The 21,230-nt window shown below is 49.0% G+C and overlaps 1 protein-coding gene and 1 long non-coding RNA gene across 2 annotated transcripts; both read right to left on the minus strand.

Annotated features, from left to right (window-relative positions):
• Nucleotides 1-1,276: 1,276 nt before the first annotated feature.
• On the minus strand, nt 1,277-5,037 carry LOC139602520 (uncharacterized). The gene is made up of 2 exons (XR_011683279.1): nt 3,674-5,037; nt 1,277-3,121 (listed from the first exon to the last, which is right to left on the minus strand). It is a non-coding gene; the product is annotated as an uncharacterized lncRNA (long non-coding RNA).
• Nucleotides 5,038-14,881: 9,844 nt separating this feature from the next.
• Nucleotides 14,882-20,483, minus strand: LOC139602568 (RNA-binding protein 25-like). The gene is made up of 4 exons (XM_071452497.1): nt 20,452-20,483; nt 17,965-20,278; nt 16,692-17,440; nt 14,882-16,052 (listed from the first exon to the last, which is right to left on the minus strand). Exons 1-2 carry the CDS (start codon nt 20,481-20,483, stop codon nt 18,883-18,885), a joined length of 1,428 nt encoding a protein of 475 aa, XP_071308598.1. The 3' UTR covers nt 14,882-16,052; nt 16,692-17,440; nt 17,965-18,882.
• Nucleotides 20,484-21,230: the final 747 nt, after the last annotated feature.

Here is a 21,230-nt window from a genome sequence, read left to right on the forward strand (position 1 = left end):
GTATATATTTGTTAGGATTTTTGCTTCTGTAACGTTTACATTATTTAAAATAATTCCCCTGCCCCTACCCGGATAAAAGCCAAAAAGAACCCCCTTTCATTTCGACTGCATTTAAATTTGTAAAAAAAATTTTTTTTTTTCATCTTTATATCCACATTTATATTTCAAATGTATATTGATGTGTAATGTTTATTTTTACATTTATAATTTCCGATTTTTTATAAGTTTATATTCTATTTTACATCTGTTCCTATTTCTTCTATTTATTGACATCTTTTTATTCATATCTTTCTATATTTAATCGATATTTCTGTGTTAGGATTTTTACTTCTGTAACTCTTCCATTATTTAAAATAAAACCCCTGCCTCTACCCAAATTCAAGCCAAAAAGAACCCCTTTCTTTTCAACTCTATTTCAATCTTTTTTAAAATTGTATCTTTCAGGTTCATGTTCACATTGACATTTAAACTGTATATCAATGTATACTCTTATTTGTATTCTATATTACATCCCTTCCTATTATTTCTATTTCCTTAGGTTTTATATTTATATCTTGATTATCTATCTCAATATTTAGAAACAGGTAAGAGTAATATCTATATTCATATTATTTCAAATAAAAACCCTGCCTCTAACCCAAGAAGAGCCCAAAAAACCCCAACCCTTTCTTTTAGACAATATTTGAATAGATTTTACCCCTAGGTTTTCCTATTGATAGTCACATTTCTATTTATAATGTGTATTGCTTACTGATCCATTTCTCTTTATCAATGTCAATTTATAAATCAATTGATATTCTATATTCCATCTATTCCGAGGACTTATTTCTATATTTTTATACGTATTTTGATTCATTGATTATCTATTTCTGCCTTCAGATTTTCACTTCTGGAACACTTGTATTATTTCAAATAAAACCCCTGCCTCTACTCAAACAAAAGCCAAAAAATTCCCTTTCTTTCCAACTATATTTACATCTTCTTCTATTTCTATTCCCATTTCTCATTTATACTGCCACATAAGGTCATTTCTATTCTATACTACAACTCTTCATATTACTGACATAGATTTAGATTTCAATTTCTATCCATAGTTTCGTCATTTCTCTTTCTAGACTTATGATAGATTTCTATCTTAAGATTCACATTTCTATAATACTTCTATTATTTCAAATAAAACCCCTGCCTCTAACCAAACAAAAACCAAAGACACCCCTTTATCTAAACCATATTTAAAACTCTAAAAATCATCTCATTTTTCATCATTCTCTTCACATTTACTTTTATAATTTTTATTTATTACATTTGTAGGTATTATACATACTAGAGAGAATACCTTTTAATAGAATAATAGATATATAGTATTTTTATATCCTAGATATTCTTTTACTTCTATTTCTTTATATTCAATATTTAGAGAGATCGGTATACGCGTTATATATTTGGAGATCTGGATTTTTATTTTTATATTATTTCTATCTAGAAAAAAACCCCCAGCCTATAACCTAATAAAAAAATCCCAAAGAATCCCCAATTCCTTTTAACTCTATCTAAATATTTTTATATTTACAACCGATCTTTAGATATCTTTGTATACATATATAATAGGCTATCGTTTCTATAGATTAGCATCTGTTACAATAATATACTATATAGTATAGTTTTATGTGTTTATCTATTTGTTTTCTATATTTATGTTTACCACTATCATTTTATATTTGGTTTTATATTGATATTTATTTCTACTTTAATTAATCTATATATTAGACCGTATCAATTCATTAACCCAACGCATCAGAACCACACAAATACCGCACCTTCGGCAGCACCGGTACGCAGCCCACGCTCATCCCATCGCAGCGTATCCAAACCAAACCTATTTCTAGGACTAACAGAACAAAGACCCCACAACATTTAACCCTAAGAAAAACTCAAATCAACCGAACTGTCAAGACATTTGAAATCCCACTATAACTAGCCCAAAAGCTCCGTACATTCTCATCATAAACTTCCTCCTCAACCAATGGCTCAAAACCCCAAAAAACTCAGATACACATGGAAAATGACAGAACTGCTAGTCAAAACAAACACCCGTGAAAAATTAAATCCAACCAACTCACTAAACTCAAAACCCTACAACTGACCCTAAACATTACTAAAAAAAGCCCCCAAAGCTCTACCTTGAGGCTAACTCACAAATAATAACCAATCATCTAGAAAGGTTATCTTCCAAATTTTAAAACAACTCATTAAAAGCATGAAAATAAAAAAAATCGAAACTATTAAAATACTAAAAAATATCACTACCCAAATTGAAAGACACATTGCCTCTAGAAACCCACCGTCAACAAACGCCCCTGTCCCCCAAAAGAAAACCAGAAACAAAACAGCAAAGCAGAAAGAAATCGGAACTTAGGAACGCTAAAACCAGAACGTTCAAGAAGTTCCACCATATCCCTGATCGTACACCAACTACAAACAACGTGAAACGATACAAACAATTCTTAAAGACCGCCTTAAAACCACTACATTAAAAACCCTTTCACCAATTCAAAACTGCATTGAACAAAAGCCATCTCATAAATTAACACCCAAAACTCCAGCAGCCCAGCTGGCCCTACCAAATCTCTCTGTTGATACACACAGTAAACAAAACCAAAATCCCAGGAATACCTATCAGAAGTCTAGGAAAGAAACCTCTTGAAATTTATCCTACCTCAAATACAAACCAACCCGTCCAGAAAGTTAGCTTCACTCAAAAAAACTATTTACACAGAGGTAATAAGACCAAGAAATAAAACAACACACCAGATAACGAACCACCAACGAATACAACAGCGAAGGAAAAAAAAAAACCCACGTTTTTTTCTTTTTTTTAATTTCAACTAGCTTCCTTTATTAGCTAGAACCAAAGATTTTGCCAGGGCTGTAACAACAACAACAACTTCTTTTTCTTCTTCTCCTTCTGAAATGTCCCTTCTCCTTCCCAAATTCCTTACAACTTCTGCGTTTGAATCCAAGCCAAAAGCAAAATTCGTGCACTTGTGAGTCCGGTGCTCCTGTCAGATTCTCTGTCTCCCTCCACATCTTCTTACACTTTCAGTCTGAACGCTGTCCTGCCCTGATGGGTTTGACAGAAGAATTGGCACATGTTAAGAGAGCATTTCCCTCCCTCCCTCCCTCCCTCCCTCCCCAGAGCTGGTTTCCTTAGCGCATTTCAATCGATCCCAAGCCCGCAATGATGCGCGCTCTGCCGGAAAGGGGAAACACGTGCTAGTGAACAGCAGCTCAGAAACAATTCTTTTCTAATGTTACCTGCTCTACTTGACTGCTCGCTAACACAAGTCTCATTTTACCATTGCAGGGAGAAGGCTGTAGGAAAACGTCTGATGAGCAGCCACAAAAGGCCTCGCTCCCTGCTACACAGCCTGCAACAACCTCGGCAGAGCGGAGCAGCCAAATCACCGCACTCTCCTTGCCGTGGGCAAGGGTAGAAGATGACTGGGGGAGGCACATAAAAAGAAGGGAAACGCTCCTATAAATGCACAGCCATTTGCTTTCAGAAGCCCAGAGTTCAGGATCTTCTCTAGGAAGCCAGACGTGACATGATATTTCTAAGATTTTCTTCTTCATCGAAGGAAATGTACGTACATACCCACTCTTACAAACATACCTACGGTTCTGGGGTTTTTTTTCTTCTGAAGCTCCAAGAATGATTTCCCACCTTGATTCATTCAGAAGAAACGGCCCCTGTGACTCAGGTCAGAAGGGCGGCCTGCGTTTTTGATCACGACAGCTTTTGGCTTTACCCTGTGAGCAGGAGCAGCAAGAGCTGAGGCTCAGCAGAGGCTGACCCCGGCCAGCCCCTTCCTCCCTTCCCCGTGTCACAATGACTTCCAGGCAGAAGGATGCAAAGCAGGTTTGTGTCTTTTCTCTTCAGTGCCAAGAGGTAAAAGATGTAGGCTTTGAAATAACTAATGACCCTCTCTTGGAACTCTCCCAAGGACAGTTTGAAAGCAAAGACAGAAGATTGCTGCTAAATCCATATGGGATAAGGATGAGAGCAGCAAGGATCCGAGGCCAGCAGCGTTGCCAGGCAGTGTCACGTCCCTGCCACCTTGTGACAAGGCACACAGCTGCAAAGCCCCAAAGCCTGCAAGCCCTGCAGCTGCCGCACGGATGGACCTGGTTCCCTTCCCAGGTGCCCAGAGGGACACCCGAGGGCAGGTGTCGTCCCCCGCCCCCCGAGGGCGCACCCAGAGCCCCGGGCAGGGACGGAGTCACTGACGGCTCTCTGGGGACGAGACCCTCCCTGCAGGTGACACCGGCTTGTCCTCTCCCTGTGGCACAGGGACCTCCAGGCTCTAGGACCAGCCTCATTTTGTCAGCATCCAGGTGCTGTGCTAGAGCCAGAGGGGTCAAGGCTTTCCAGAACCATAGGATCCGTAGCATCCTTGCGGTTGGAAAAGCCTTCTAAGGACATCGAGCCCAGCTGCTGCCCCCCCAAATCAGGTCCCTAAACACCACATCTTGACATCCTTGACATGTCTCCAGGCATGGGGACTTCCCTGGGCTCCTATGCCTGAGCACCCTTTCAGTGAAAAAATTTTCCCTCCAATCCAATCTAAGCCTTCCCTGCTGCAAGTTGAGGCCATTTCCTTTGGCCGTGTCACTTCTTACCTGGGAGACCTCGGTACTTCAACCTTACCTGCTCCTTCCCTAGGCGGTCTCTGGCTTGGCCGGAGGAGAGGAGGAACACTCCCACCACAGGAATGGCAGCTCAGGAGGTCCCACACCAAGGCCAGGGGGAGCAGCCGTCCTCGCCAGAGCTCGCACATCCCTTCTTCTCAGAGATTGGCTCTGCTTTTCCTCCCGGGCAGATCTCTGCTGAGTGCTTCACACTTGCCTGTTTGGAGGAGGGGGGGAAAAGAGGTTAGCCAAGTTTTTTATCCAGACTTAGCTGCTGGCTTTGCCTCCTCCTGACTTCCTTCTGCTAAGAAAACAGCTGCCTTTGGACTTCTAGGGGCAACTTGCATGTCATGCCTGAAAAGGAACTACAGAAAAGCGCCTCATTTATAAAGCCTCAGCCAAGAAGACAGATGCAGCTGCAGCTTCGCCATGCCCAGTGCCTGCAGAGCCGGCAGGCACCAGGCCAGCTCTGCTCCTCCTTCAAGTTGTTCCCAAAGCTGCTGGAAGAACTGAAGGCTCCTTTGGCCTTCCATTGCTCGGCTTGTCCCGAGAAAGAGCTTTGAGTGTTGTTACCCCTCCAGAAAGGAAGGGCCTTTCTGTCTCACACGCTCGGTGACACAAGGCTACGCAGCCTCTGCTCCAGGTGGGAAGGGCTTCCTTCCTCCTCTGACACCTGGCTGGCACAGGGCACAGGTTGCTCAGAGGTCCTGGGGCTGCCGCCCCATCGCTGCAAGTGTTCAAGGCCCGTCGGTGCTCTGCGATGAGGCTCTGAGCAAGCTGCTCGATGGAAGCACGTCCCTGCCCACGGCGGCAGCAGCCTTGGAATGAGGTGATCTTTAGAGCCCCTTGCAACCTGAATTCTTCCATGATTCTGGGAACTGAAAAAAGCGGGGAAAGAAATCTGTAAAGGTCACTAAATGCATCCAAGCACATCCCCAAGGATCCAATCCTCAGCAGCCCATGCAAGGCAAGGTCAGAGCTCTCTGCCCACTGAGGACACGGCAAGCAGCACGGACCTTTCTCCCACTCTCCAGCACGGAGAAGTGGGAAGCCAGAGGGAGTCCGTCTGTTTACAGACACCGGAGGGCGGCGGGACGGGGCGGGGGGGGACGTGGCGGGCGGTCTTACCTTGCAAAGCTGGCGGCAGAAAGGGCGGGCAGCGCCGCCGCCCCGCCGGGATTTTCCGGCCCGCCGTCGCTTCCGCCGCCTGGAGAGGCGCGTGCGCGGGCTCGGGGGGGGGTGCAGCCCCGTTCCCGTTCCGACGGCGTTCGCCCGCCCCCGCTCGCTGCCCCCGGCCCGAGGAGCGCTGCGACCGCGCCTCCGCCGCCCGCCGAAAGCGGCCCCGCCGGGCCGCCCCCCCCCCCACCGGCCATTCTTCTCAGCCATCGTGTCCCTTTTGCACTCCTGAACGTCTTTCACCCCTCCCGGCCATTTACCGAGCCCGCCCCGCCCGCCGCTCGCTCCCGCCCCGCCCGCCCCTCGCTCCCGCCCCGCCCGCCCCTCGCTCCCGCCCCGCCCGCCCCTCGCTCCCGCCCCGCCCGCCCCTCGCTCCCCGCCTGCCCCTCGCTCCCCGCCTCGCTCGGCAGCCGCGCCCTTGCCCCGCCCCCGGCAGCCAGCGGCGAGGGGCAGGGCGCTGGCTCGGGGGGCTGCAGTACCGCGCTCTGGCCACATGGCGGCAGACTCCCGGGTCCGCGATATCCCCGCCCTTTTGGCCGCCATTTTCAGAAGGTCAAACAAACTCCCGCGACATTGGTGACGCGCCACACCCAACATGGCGGCCAAAGAGGACCCCCACCCCCCCCCCCCCGCATCGGGCGAGAGATGCGGTTACTCACATGCCGGTCAGAAACACGCCAAAATACGCCCGCCCGCGGCGCCGCTGACCACACAGCCCGTGTCGGGTACACCTAAAACGCAAGAGAAAATCCCGCCGGGGCTGCGCCGGCGTCGGTGTTCCGTGCAGGCAGTCCGCATAGACACACCGGGGTCCTCCGCTTTCCCGCCCTTTTGGCCGCCATTTTCAGAAGGTCAAACAAACTCCCGCGACATTGGTGACGCGCCACTCCCAACATGGCGGCCGAGAGAGGACCCCCCCCTCGGCCGAGAGAGCCGGTTACTCACATGCCGGTCAGAAACACGCCAAAATACGCCCGCCCGCGGCGCCGCTGACCACACAGCCCGTGTCGGGTACACCTGAAACGCAAGAGAAAATCCCGCCGGGGCCGCGCCGGCGTCGGTGTTCCGTGCAGGCAGTCCGCATAGACACACCGGGGTCCTCCGCTTTCCCGCCCTTTTGGCCGCCATTTTCAGAAGGTCAAACAAACTCCCGCGACAGTGGTGACGCGCCACTCCCAACATGGCGGCCAAGAAAAGACCCCCCCCCCCCCTCGGGCGAGAGAGGCGGTTACTCACATGCCGGTCAGAAACACGCCAAAATACGCCCGCCCGCGGCGCCGCTGACCACACAGCCCGTGTCGGGTACACCTAAAACGCCACAAAAATCCCGCCGGGGCTGCGCCGGCGTCGGTGTTCCGTGCAGGCAGTCCGCATAGACACACCAGGGTCCTCCGCTTTCCCGCCCTTTTCGCCGCCATTTTCAGAAGGTCAAACAAACTCCGCCACGCGCCACGCCCAAGAGGGCTGCCTGGCGGCGGCGCCGGGCTGCAGTACCGCGCCCTGCCCACAAGGCGGCAGCACTGCCGCCCACCCCAGCCGGGGGCGCCGCGCGCCTTGGGCCTGCGGGCGGCCAAGGCGGCAAAAAAGAACAGGGGCCATCCCCCCCAAAAACTCCTCGAAAAATAAATGCCAAAAACCTGCCTCTTACCAAACAAGAACCAAATAAGCCCCCTTTCTTTCATGCCTTCTTGAAATAAATTTGATAGTTCTAGTTTTTCTACTTCTATTCACACGCATATTTAGACCGGACAGTGATGTGTTACGTCCTTTATACCATCTATTATGCCTATTCCTATTATCTGTATTTATTCATACTTTGTGGTTCTAGCAATGTCATTATATATTGATTGTATATGTCTAGACTTCCATTTAGATTTCTATCATACTTTTATTCTTCCAAAAAAAATCCCATCTCTAACCAAACAAATACCAAAAAACCCTTCTTTTCAACTCTATTGAAATAGTTTTATATTTAGAGCTTGCATAATTATATTCACTTTTATAGTCACCGTTTATACTGATGCATTCCATTCATCATTACATAGCACATATCTATTATTCACATCATATAGATAAATCATTATTTTTATCATGTACCAAATCTACTGCTACAACTTCTTTTTTCTAATATTTTCAATTTTTATATCCATCTTGATGTATTCATGAGATCTTTTTACAAGTAGATTTCTACCTTTCTATCATTTGTATTTGTAGTTTTTATAATAAAACCCCTGCTTTTGCCAAGTAAAAAACAAAACCATCCTTTCTTTTAAACTACTTTTAATAATGTTGTTGTATTTACAGTTACCATATCTATAATGTTTTACATATTATATCATAGCGATGTACTAGATTTATAGCTGTTTCCTATAATATACCATCATAAGATATATACGGTATCGCTTGTATTACGTGTTGTATGGATTTATGTCACTTTACATTTACAATCCTTTAATAATTTGATCTATATATATATATCTGCATAGATTCGCAACACATTTCTAGATTTAAAATTTCCTTTGAGCTGTGTTTATATTTAGCATCTCTATTGATATATCTATCAACATACGCAATGCTCTTTGAAAAATACAATATCTTATTGGAATAGATCATGACTTAAGTTACCTGTTAAATTTTAAATAGAGATCGAATAGATCAAAATAAAAGTTGATTCCCATTTCTACACATCTACTCGTTTTGTTTAAAGATAGCTATCCTTAGAATTTTACATTTAAAATCCAATTCCTAAATGCAATGACAAAACAAACAGCATCGAATTCCCACCAATGTCTTCCAAAACCATCAAGATACCTCCACCAGCCAAACGACTGCCAGCGAAAAAAACACACAACACTCTTTTCACTAACAGTTCTCATCACATCAGAAAAATGGAACCAAACGAAAAGAAAACCCTGGAGAAACACACGCAGCAAATCACAAAAACCTCTAAAAAAACCCAAACCAACTCGCTCAACTCCAATCAGTGCCACTGACCCTGAACGTTATTTTAAAAACTAACCGAAGTTCTACATCTACACTAACTCAAAGAATAAGCAATACTCTGTCAAAAGAACTTTAGAAACTTTAGAAAGCGAACTAATGAACGAAATAGAAAAAAACCAAAAAATCTCAACCACTAAAAAATAAGAAAATAACTGCCCAAAAAAAAAAAAAAACAAAAAAACCCTACTTAAAAAGACCCACCATATAAATACCCACGTTCCCAAAAATAAAACTGATCAATAACCACCAAATACGTCAAAGGACAACAAGAAACGAAAAGAAAAAAAAGAAAAAAAGAAAAAAAAAAAAAACCAAAAGAAAATACATTTGTAAAACAAAAGTCCCCCAAACCAAAGCAACTTTAATTTACCTCAAAAAAATTATTCCCAACTGAAGAATAAACGCATAGAGCCTCATTCGATCAAAATAAAAATACCACCCAGAAATAAACACAAAGCCGAAAGAGAAACGTAACCATTGACAAGATCTCCCAAAGGATCCGTCACAATAAAACGTACACTACAATCAAGCAAACCAAAGAAATAAAAGCCCTGGAAGACGAGAAACACAAACGCAATTAGAGAGATTTTAAAAACCCCGCTGCTATTAACGACACGACGCCACCTCGAACCCACCGAAACAAACGCTACACGCCCACGCTAATAAAAGCCACGGCGACAGAGTTAAAATCCGAGCCGCTGCTTCACGCAACGACCCGTAGAAACCATTGCACGCCTTTAAAAGCAGAATAGCCCGGCAAAAAAAAAATATCCGACTACAGAACTCGATTCAAACCAAACCTTTATCGTCACCACCCGAACCGAGAACCGTACCGGTCAGGAAGAACGCCATAGCCCTTAGCGCACACCCGCTGCGACCAGAACAAACCCGTGCGATCGATCCCTACAAAGCCACCTCCGAACCGCGACACCCAAGAACTTGCGGCAGCCCAACCCCGCGCTGCCGGCCCCGGACGGAGCGCGGCTCCCGGCGGCAAAGCGGCTCCTCCGGCGGCTGCTCCGGCGCGCAGGGGCGGCGCCGCCCCGGAGACCCCCCCGCCCCCGCCCGCTCCCCCTGCCCGGGGGGCCCCGGCGGCGCCCGAGCCCCGCGCCCGGAGCGGACAGAGCGGCCGGCACCGGCCGGGCCGGCGCAGCAGCGCCCGCGCCGCCTCTGCCGCCCTTGGCCGGCCCGGCGCCAGCTGCCCTCGGCTCCGCACGGCGGCTCGCACCGGCAAAGCGGCTCCGCCGCTGCCGCGCCAAATTCCCCCCGCGCCTCGGCACCCGCCCGGCCCGGGCCGGCAGCGCTCCCGAGCGGCAACGCTCCGGCCCGGGCCGCGGCCACAAGAAGCGCCCGCAAATGCAGCGGCACAGCCCGACTGCAGCCCTGCAAACGCCGCCAGAGCTGCGGCTTCCCGCAACTCAACCCCGAAACTGACGCCGCGGGCGGCGCTCACCTCGCTTCAACAAGGGCAAAGAAATGGCTTCTCCCCTTCAAGTTCATCCCCTAGGAGAGCAGAAAAGAAGGGGCTTTCCTCCAATGAAATCCTTCAAGCCATGTGCAAAGGGGGATTTTGACCTCCATTCAAACCCTTGCAAAGGAGGGACACCAGCGCTGTCCCCTCCATTTAAACCTTAGGATGACGAAAATGGGCTGGCTACCTTCAAATCAAAGCCATCCGATGACAACAATACTTTGCCCATTCCCGTTCAAATGGAACGCAGGGATTCCCTGGCACCCCTGGGATACCCCTAACAGCCGGGAAAAGGCAGCTTTTCCTTCAATCGACATCCTTGGAACCGCAAGCGAAAGCGGATCCCCCCCAGTTCCAACACAGACAATATTAGGAGAGTAGCTGCTTGCCTCTCCTTCATTTCTTTTGTCTTCACAAGCTCCCTTTTTGTTCCTGGGGAACCGGGGAGGGGGGACTGCCAAGATCCAATTGAAAAGGGAAAGGACCAAAGTCCCCGCTCCAAATCCACACGCGCTCACCCGTTCGGCTGCTGCTTCCCGGCACAAAGATTCGTCCCTCGGCACCTCCTTGAAGCGATGCTCCGCGGATCCAAGCGCGTATCCAGGTGTTCGCCCAGACGCTGCGAGAAGCTCTCGCAGTCCTTCCATGAGACAGCCCCGGGAGCCCCCCATGAACCCCTCTACTCAGCAGCTCCATGCAAAAGGCAGCTGAAGCGAAGCCTCCCCCTAAAACAGCCTCGCACCCCCCCCCCCCCCGCCCGGCAGGAGCCGGCCCCTCATCATCCTCACAGCTCACACCTGGGGCTGCTCCGAGCCCCCCATCATCCTCACAGCTCACACCTGGCGCTGATGCCACTCTCCAACAGCGCCTCTCCCCGTCCAGCACACAGCCCGCTTCTCACAGACACAGAGCCAACAGAAATCTGCTCCGGGTGCTGGCTGTTCTTAGTCCGTCTGCTTCCACAATTCAGACACGGACGTGCGCTGATGGCACTGAGGGAAAGCTTTCCAGTGCACAAAACTGTCATTCTGGTAGCACGCTTTGAGACGCCTTCAGAAAAAGCAGAATCAGCGCCGCCTCCTAAGAGCCCTGCTGAGGAACCCCGCCCTCCTTGGGACACCCAATGCAGCAGAGCTCGAAAAACGAGGGCAAAAGTCAAGCTTGGAGTGGAAAAAGACAATAGAAATACAGCAGCCTTTCAAGAAAGCCTTCACACAGTAATAGTGGGAGCCGGTCCCATTTCTTCTTTCCTTGCTCTCTGGAATGACATCAATACGAAGTAAAAAACCCACACGAAACACAAGGCAGAGCTGCTGGGATTTGACACGTCTTCCTTTTGGCTCTCGGGATGACAAGCGCCTCTTCCGGGACTGCGACACGCTTTGGGCGCTGGCAGAGAACGGAGGCAAAAGGTGCCAGAGAGCCCTTTCTATCGCCTTCAGCCCCTGCAGCTGTTCTGAGGGTTCCAGGGCACAGCTCGCTCCGTTCCTAGATCAAAACCTCACGGCAATATCTTCAGAACTACTACCCATCTCCAGTCGGAACCTTCTACATTCCTGTAAACAAATGAGTGCATAGAGAGGGTTTCTCCCCAGCTGAGTTTAGAGACCAATTCCTATTCTTTAGCAATACCTAGAAAACCGAATGCCTTGCCAGGTTTTAGCATCCTACACCCACTCACCCCTCCCTGTGCATTTGGTGGCAGCTTTGGGTCCCTCTGGGGGACGGCACCCAGCGTGACCCCCGCCCCTCGCCCGCCCCCCACCTGCTCCTGCACCGCCGTGGGGCTCCCTCTCCTGGGCACCTTGGGCTGCCCCCAAAGGCATCAGAGCCCCGAGTCTTCACCCCGCCTTTCCCTGACCCCCAAAGAAGGCTCCGAACGAATCCGACTGCCCCGGACAGCAGCGCAGCGCTTCCCCCAAGCCCTTCCCACACGTGCATGGCCCCAGCAAGGGATTCTGCTGCAACAAGAAAGGGGGGGCAGCCCCCAGAAGGCTTGAGGTTCCTGCCCAGCCTCGCTGTCACGGGCCAGGGGCAGCGAGAGAGGGAGCGGCACAGACGGCGGGGACGGCCCGGCACGGAGCGGGGGCCGCTCTCAGCGCGATGCCGGCAAAGCCGCAGCTCCGGCGCTGTCGGCCGCGCTGCTTGAGCGGCACGGGGGGATCCGCCGAGAGCCTCCGGCCCCGCGCGGGGACTCCCGCAAGGGCCCAGGGGCGCCGGGCTCCGGCCCTCGGGGCTTTATTCTCCGGCAGCCCGAGCCCCGCGGCTGCGGGGCAAAGAAGGAAAGGGGGCACGGGAAGAGAGGAGCGAGAGCAGGGCACGACAAAGGGCGGCGAGGGAGCTCGGGCTGTGCAGGAAAGCGGCACGGGAAGGGAAAGCCCGGGACGAGGGTACACGGAGGCTGGGCACAGGAAGGAGAGAGGGGGAACAGAAGGGAGTAGCGGGCTAGGGACAGGACAGGAAGGAGCCGGCTTTGCGGGGGGAGAGGGAATGGGGGAAAGGGAGCGAGAGAAGGCGAAGACGGGGAGAAGGAAGGAGGGCTAGAGAGAGGGACAGGCGGGGAAGCCTCCCAGAGCCCCGGCTGCACCCCGAGCCCGGCCCGGCGCCTCGCCCTGCCCGGGATGCTGCGGCGCTCGGCGGAGCTCGGCTCGCTCCGGAGACGCTCGGCTCCAGTCGGCTCTTGGCGCCTGCATTCGCCTCTTCGGCCGAGCTCGCCTCGCTTCGGCCCAACTCCCAGCCGCTCTGTGCCTTCGGCGCGCCTCGGCTCCGCTCGCCTCGCCTCGGCTCCCCGACGGCGGGCGGGCAAGCGCCGCCGCCTCCCGTTCAGCTCGCCCGGCTCGGGGCTCTCCCGCTGCCGCGTCCCGCGGGCGGCCCGGCCACGGCGCGGACACGACCGGGAGCGCGGGCTCGGGCAGGAGCTCAGTAGGCTGGGAGCGCACTGGCGCTAAGCAGCGCGCACGAGAGCAGCAGGCTCGCTTCGCCTGAGCTCGGCTCGCTTCGCTTCAGGCAGCCTCGGAAGCCTCGCCTCGGTTCGCTCGAGGCCGTCAGGGTCGGCCGCTCTCGCCTTGCTTCGGCCGAGCTCGTGCGATTCCCCCGAAGGCGGCGGCGTTCGGTTGTGGTTTTAGAAATATCCTCCTCTATCGATTGGATCTCTCTACAGTTAGATTTATATTTCTAGAATACGTCTATTAATCCAAACAAAAACCCCATCTCTAACCAAATAAATACACGAAAACACCTTCTTTTAAACGGTATCGAAATATTTTTATACTTTGTGTAATTATACTCACATTTATATTTATCGTTTCTTTTGATGCAATCTATTAATAATGATCTATAATATCTATAAAATTCTAGACATGTATTTAAAGTATTATCTATATTATGTATCGTATCTACTGCTGCAACTGATTTTTTCTTCTAGTTTTAAACTTTCTCTGTATGTATTTATATCTTTCTAGACTTAGATTTCTACCTTCATATTCTTTGTATTTATCATTTTTATCATCAAAACCCTGCCTATTGACAAGTAAAAAAAACCGCTTTCTTTAACGATCTAAAAAATATTTTTATACTTATAATTTTCATATTTCTATTTATAATTTGCTCTCTAGTACGTGATAACATACCTGCTCCTGCACCGCAGTGGGGCTCCCTCTCCTGGGCACCTCGGGGTGCCCCCAGGGGCATCAGAGCCCCGAGTCTTCACCCCCCCCCCCCCCCTTTTCCTCTAGTTAGAAACTACACTGGAACTTTTTTCTGGAAACAAAGACATGACCTAAATCCTCTCCCCATGTCCTAGACAGATAGATGTTCAGTTCTTAGTTGACTGGGCAGCAGTTTCTTCAATAGAATGATAAACAATATGGAAAGGTTTTAGCTACAAGCAAATAGGCAAATCTGAACAAGGTCCTGGTGGCCAGCCACTGCAGTTCTTTTGAAGCAATTTTTTAAACAATCAAATACTGATACCACAAAAAATAAAGCAAAAAGCTGACTACCGGCTAAGAAAGAAGGAAAAATTAACTTTGGACGACAACAACAACATTCCAAGGACACAGGCTTTTTTCCAATCTCAGACCTTATTACTACTACCTCTCTTGGGAATTCTCATCGTGGATCCCAAAAGGAATAAATCCCTCAGCGTGTCCTAAAGCACCAAGGAGCTACCTACAAGTGAAGGTGGCTACTTTCAGTGCAGACACAGCTGATGACGCAGCAGTGGCACAGTTCCGTGCTGCACAGGGATAGTACTGTCTCCTCTTCTCCAGCAGCTGACTCTCTCCTGCCATGGCTTCCGTAAATGCATCAGAGCACGACCTTAACCACAAACAGGCAAGAAAACACCATCAGAAGTCTTTCATTAAGCAGTACAAGAAGGGTTCCAAGCAGAGACCAACAGAATTTCAAGGAAGCAGTATGCAATTAAACCCCCTCAGATTTGTTCAAGTAGCCGGCAAAATGGAACCATTCAGAAATGACAAAGAAAACCCCCCCAAGTATTTATACAGGAGTCCTTAATGTCAGAAAGGGGATGACAGGTTATGTTCAGATAAGATGAATGTTTATTTGGATCTATAAATAAACTTCTCTCGTGGTCCTTTGCCAAAAAATAGAACCTACAAGTGAACACCTACACCTGCCTCAAGAGACCTAACGAGCCCCTGGCAGCCACCGGCATCAAAGCGCAGTGGATGTTTCTAATCCAGGCTAAGGAGAACAATGTCACCTTTTGTTCTCTCCAGTTTGTTTCCTCTGCAGTCCTAGTTGCTTCTTATGATTTTTACAGTCTCTGTATCTTCTCGGGCAGCGCTGAGTCTGACGACTGGGATACGAGAGTCCTTCCCTGCCCTACGGAGAGAACCAGGAAAAAAAGTTCAAAAAAGAACAGGGCAGTTTGAAGTTAATACCTCCGACGAGAAGCAGCACCCGACAAACAGAGCAACGGTGAACAAAGCGTGACACCTCCCTGGGGACAGAAGACTTACAAACTCTCCGGGATTTACAATTCCAGTAACCAAGCCCTTCAGCACAGCAGCCAAGTGTCCCATTAGGTGGTGCTGCACCAAAGCACGATCCGAGAGGTTCCAAAGAGTGAAATGCACGTTACTGTCCAAAGACGTAAAATCTTGCAAAATAACAAAACTACAATAGATCTAAACTACAGGGCAAGAGTACAAGTGTTAGCTTGAGGAGCTGGAACCATCCAGGTGAGCAACTGCTAACTGGATCCTCAACAGACTTTGAGGAACCCTTCAGGATACAGAAGGGTTTTCCCCAGAAATTGCACAGGCCGAGTTTTGATAGAAGTGCACTTGCCAGATGCTCAGAAACGTCACCCATCCTCCTCCGGGTGTCCTGAGAGAGCTGCGAATGGCTCTCACCTGGTTTGAGCTGGTTCTGTAAGGGCTCAGGGTGAATTTCACCAGATGCAACCAAACTGGGCAACACCCAGTGGGACAGAAGGAACCCAAAGCTTGTTTTACCCAAAGCTTGGGTAAGCAGAGCTCCAGCAAATACTGAGGAAACGGACAGAACGGGGTAACAAATAATAAACATAACTTTTTTTTTTTTAACTTGCCTTTTTTTTTTTTTTTCAGATGAGCAAAACAATTAAGGAGAAGGTGAAAACCTCACCATGACTGAACATTTCATCACCTGTAAGCTGACCATCCTTAGCATAGAGGACTCCAAATTTAAAATTCACCGATCCCTGGAAAATAAAACCAAATATTATTTGGTGAACAGTCAAACAGAAGACATAAAAATTTGGTTCCTCTAATCTTTGCCTACATCCTACACGTTAGAACATACATTTTATACCATCTCCTACTACACAATAATTTACCTTTACACTTTGATAGTATAGCATAAAATCATTAACTTAGACGGGTGATCAATTATTATTAAGTTGGTGCTTCAAGTTATTTTTGCTGTCAGGTTCAAAAAAACATGACTTCTTTTTACTGTAACGAGCAATTGATTTAGAAGTCATCAAAAGCCCATCCAAATACAAAGCCGTATTCACCGGACGGGTCTGTGAGCAAGAAGTAGTTAGGCTTGTACTCACCTCTTGCCCTTCAAGAACCAATAAATCCTGTCAACAGAAACAGCATCTTTAGCCCCCTCCTATTAAAGATTCTACAAGGATGATGGTTTTATTGGTGTTTAGAAGTTTGGATTTGAAATGGCCAGTTCAATGGATAAAGAGACAGTTTAAGTAGTATTAGGTTATTATTATTATTCTTATTAGCTACTGGAAGAAACAAACCAGTAGGATCTATACTTAATTACTTCTATTTCCAGGAAATCATAAAGAAAAAGAACCAAACCAAAAAAAGTCACTTCCTACCTTTTGTATCTCAGGATGAAAAATGTCTCTTGGGCTCTTCTCCAGTTTCTCCAGACTCCTGGCACTGAAATGCAAATGAACGAGTGCTTTATAGGAGGGCAAGTGCACATTCCAACCCCGAACCACCAACCGATGGCAGTTACAGCGCTTACAAAATGAATCCTTCCCAGAGCCTCTGGGAAATGGAACGGTTTGTGCAACTGCCATTTCTTCCCCAAAATACTAACTCCCAACACTTCCTAAACTTAGTTTGCATTTTAAAAACAGAAATTAGGGAGACTCAGGGTGGAGATCAGGTTGAAATTGATTTCCTTCTAAAGCACAGGGGCTCTGTTCCATCACCCTTCACTTTGGCTCCACACGGAATCACAGGGAGCATTTTAGGAGGGCTCAAGAACCAATTCTATTTCTCTCTTTTTTCTAGTTCTCTCTCTTCCTAAATAATTCAAGGCAAGTCAAATGAAAAAGGACAAGTTCAGCAGCAAATTCACACTTTTTCCCTTTGTCTGCTCAAGAACAGCCTTTAAAACCACTTCTTGCTGCCTTCAACGGTTAAGACTTGCAAAACGGTTTCGCAAGTTTGATAGGTTTATCATAAAAACCACAGAACGCAAGCTCTGAATGACAGGAAAAGGTACACAGGCAAATAGCTCAGCTGATGGTGGCTTATTTGTAAACACAGACCTTAACGGAGATTGCACGGAGAATGTTTCAGTGGGACTCTAAGGGAAAAATATTTCCTGAGTACCCTGTAAACAAGAAAAGCTAGGATATATTACAGGACATACCCACGTGTTCTGCATATTCAAATAGGATTATCAATAAAAACATTTAAGAAGGAAGAAAACCAAGGTAATTTTACTCAGCTATATTTACTGCCGATTTAGAGGAAAAAAAAAAAAAAAGTGAACCAGAAACGCCTACAGTAGAACTTTAAAACAATTGCTTGGATAAAAGCAGCTCATGGAACATGAAGTAGAAAAAAAGCGAAACCAGTATCAGACCTGCCTATTTTCTTACCATTGCACAAGAAAATCCGACAAGCGGTAGAAAGTCACTGCCTAAAACCGATCCTAGGACGTAACCGAGAACAATGGAGGCATTTGCTAATCTAAACGGAAACCTTTTCCGGACCCTAGTGTCAAATCACACGTTTGTTCTTCTGTCCCTTCTGTCCCACTGGGTGTTGTCTCTCAGCAGCTCGAGGCTGGAGAGCATTTCCCCTGGGGGTCGGGAGGGCAGGGCCACAAGGGGCTGAGTTTGCCGATCGCACCTGTGCCATCAGAAGGATCCAGCCCGGCGCTCCTTGCGCTCGCCATTCTCCGGGCCATCGCTGTGTTTTACTGCTCAGCGATGCCGCTCCATCTGTTTGCGTGGAAGGAAGAGCCACGAGCACTGAGGCACTCAGCAGCCGTGTCATGCCAGCGATGTCGAGCGCTCTCTGCTCGCAAGGCTGAGCCCGCCGCGGAGCCGCCTCCGCAGCCGCTCGTCCGCCCCCGCCCGCAGCAGCGGCAGCGGCCCGAGGGAGACGGCTGCAGCTCGGCGGCTCCCGCGCCTCCGCCAGCCCGAGGGCAGCCGCCGCACAGTGACCGCGGCAGCGCCCGGCGCCGCTCGCCCGGGGCGGCTCCTGCAGCTCCCGGCCCGCGGCAGCAAAGCACCGCCTGGCGCTCCGCCATCGGCGGGCGGCAGCGCGCCCCGCCCGAGCTCAGCCCCCGCCACCGGGACCGCTGAGCGAGGCCGAGGCACCGGGCGGACGCCCCTTCCGCGCCGCTCGGCTCCGTGCGGGCGGCCGGACGGAGGCTTCGCCCCTCCAGCGTCGCTGCCGCGGCTCCGTCCCGCGTGGGACAGGCGCCGGGAGCTCCCCGCGCCCAGCCCGCTCCCCCGGCACGCGGCCGCCTCGGCCCGCCAGCCATTCATATGGCGCGTCGGCCGTTGCGTCAGACGCCGCGCTTTACGGCCGCAGGGCCTGCCGGGAGTTGTAGTCTCGAACTGACAGCCACCGCTCCGTTCTCCGGCACCGGGAGCTGCGCTCCCGCCAGGGGATCAAAAGGCTCCTTCGCTCCTGGGCGCGGAAGCACCTTAGGCAGCACCGCCCCTCCCGAATGTCCTTTCTTTTCCACTCCAACTCTTTTTTCTTTTTTTCACTCTGTTTTTCACCCCCTTTTCCACTTTCGCTCTTTCTTTTTCACTCTCACCCTTTTCCTTTTTCATTTTTTTTCCTCCTTTCTCTTCCTCCTTTTTTTTTCTTCCTTTCCTTTTTCCTTTTCTTTCTTTCGCTCTTTCTTTCTTTCTGTCTGTCTTTCTCTATTTCTTTCTTTCTCTCGCTCTCTTCCTGTCTCTCTCTTTCTTTCTTTCTGTCTCTCTGTCTCTCTCTTTCTTTCTTTCTCTCTGTCTCTCTCTCTCTTTCTTTCTTTCTCTCTGTCTCTCTCTCTTTCTCTCTGTCTCTCTGTCTCTCTCTCTTTCTCTCTTTCTTTCTCTCTTTCTCTCTTTCTGTCTCTCTTTCTTTCTCTCTTTCTCTCTCTCTTTCTTTCTTTCTCTCTGTCTCTCTTTCTGTCTCTCTGTCTCTGTCTCTCTTTCTCTCTCTCTCTCTTTCTTTCTTTCTCTCTGTCTCTCTTTCTGTCTCTCTGTCTCTGTCTCTCTTTCTTTCTCTCTTTCTCTCTCTCTCTTTCTTTCTCTCTGTCTCTCTTTCTGTCTCTCTGTCTCTCTTTCTCTCTCTCTTTCTTTCTCTCTGTCTCTCTTTCTGTCTCTCTGTCTGTCTCTCTTTCTTTCTCTCTTTCTCTCTCTCTCTTTCTTTCTCTCTGTCTCTCTTTCTGTCTCTCTGTCTGTCTCTCTTTCTTTCTCTCTTTCTCTCTCTCTCTTTCTTTCTCTCTGTCTCTCTTTCTTTCTCTCTGTCTCTCTTTCTTTCTCTCTGTCTCTCTCTTTCTTTCTTTCTCTCTGTCTTTCTTTCTCTCTCTCTTTCTTTCTCTCTGTCTCTCTTTCTGTCTTTCTCTCTCTGTCTCTCTTTCTTTCTTTCTCTCTTTCTCTCTCTTTCTTTCTTTCTCTCTGTCTTTCTTTCTTTCTCTCTGTCTCTCTTTCTTTCTCTCTTTCTCTCTCTTTCTTTCTTTCTCTCTGTCTTTCTTTCTCTCTCTCTTTCTCTCTGTCTCTCTTTCTGTCTTTCTCTCTCTGTCTCTCTTTCTTTCTTTCTCTCTTTCTCTCTCTTTCTTTCTTTCTCTCTGTCTTTCTTTCTTTCTCTCTGTCTCTCTTTCTTTCTCTCTTTCTCTCTCTTTCTTTCTTTCTCTCTGTCTTTCTTTCTCTCTCTCTTTCTTTCTCTCTGTCTCTCTTTCTGTCTTTCTCTCTCTGTCTCTCTTTCTTTCTTTCTCTCTTTCTCTCTCTTTCTTTCTTTCTCTCTGTCTTTCTTTCTTTCTCTCTTTCTCTCTCTCTCTCTTTCTTTCTCTCTGTCTTTCTTTCTTTCTTTCTTTCTCTCTTTCTCTCTCTCTCTCTTTCTTTCTCTCTTTCTCTCTCTCTCTTTCTTTCTCTCTTTCTCTCTCTCTCTTTCTTTCTTTCTCTCTTTCTTTTCCTGTATTTCTAATGTGGGATTTCCATTCTGGCTTTAGGATAAAAAAGCAGCAGTAGAAACGTTCAGGCTACCGGGGAGTGCAAAAAACCCCAAAACGGTAATGATTTTAGGAAAACTATTTCCTCCATGGGAGCCTGAAATTTTCTACAGCTGCAGGTGACATCGAGCTTTTATTTCTTCTTCTAGATAGTTGATACTTAATACTCCATGTATACAGCGCCCCCTGCCGTCTTCATGGGCGCACTGCAGGCACAGCGCCCTTTGCCGTCTGCATGGGCGCACTACGGGCACAGCGCCCCCTGCCGTCTGCATGGGCGAACTGCAGGCAGAGTGCCGCCGAATGACGTCACCTCGTCGACACGGCGCCCCGCCCCGGCCCCGCCCCCAGCGCCCCTTGGAAAGACCCCAAGGCGTAGCCGTTTTGCCAGCTGCCTGATCAAAATGCCGACACCCACCTCGAGCCCTAGAAACGATTTCCCGCGACGCCGAACCCTGCAGGCGAACCGGAATGCCATCATCGCAATTGAAACGCCACAGAAAAGCTCGTCGGGGCTGCGCCGCCATCGGTGTTCCGTGCAGGCAGTCCGCATAGACACACCGCCGGGGGCCCTCCGTTCTTCCGCCCTTTTGAGAAGGTCAAACAAACTCCGCCACGCGCCACGCCCAAGAGGGCTGCCTGGCGGCGGCGGCGGGCTGCAGTACCGCGCTCTGCCCACAAGGCGGCAGCACTGCCGCCCACCCCAGCCGGGGGCGCCGCGCGCCTTGGGCCTGCGGGCGGCCAAGGCGGCAAAAAGGAACAGGGGCGATCCCCCCCAGAAGCTGCTCTCAAATAAATGCCCCAAAACAACCAGGAAGAAGAAAAAAATCCTCCTGCCTCTAACCTAATAGGATAGAAAAAAAAAACAAAAAACAAAAACACCAAACCAAACCCAAACCCAACAATTTCTTTTAAAAAATATGTAAATATTTTTTAAAATAGTTTT

This window comes from Agelaius tricolor, unplaced genomic scaffold, assembly GCF_023055355.1.
Source record: "Agelaius tricolor isolate 1412-34295 unplaced genomic scaffold, bAgeTri1.0.p SCAF_34, whole genome shotgun sequence".
Taxonomy (NCBI): Eukaryota; Metazoa; Chordata; class Aves; order Passeriformes; family Icteridae; genus Agelaius; species Agelaius tricolor.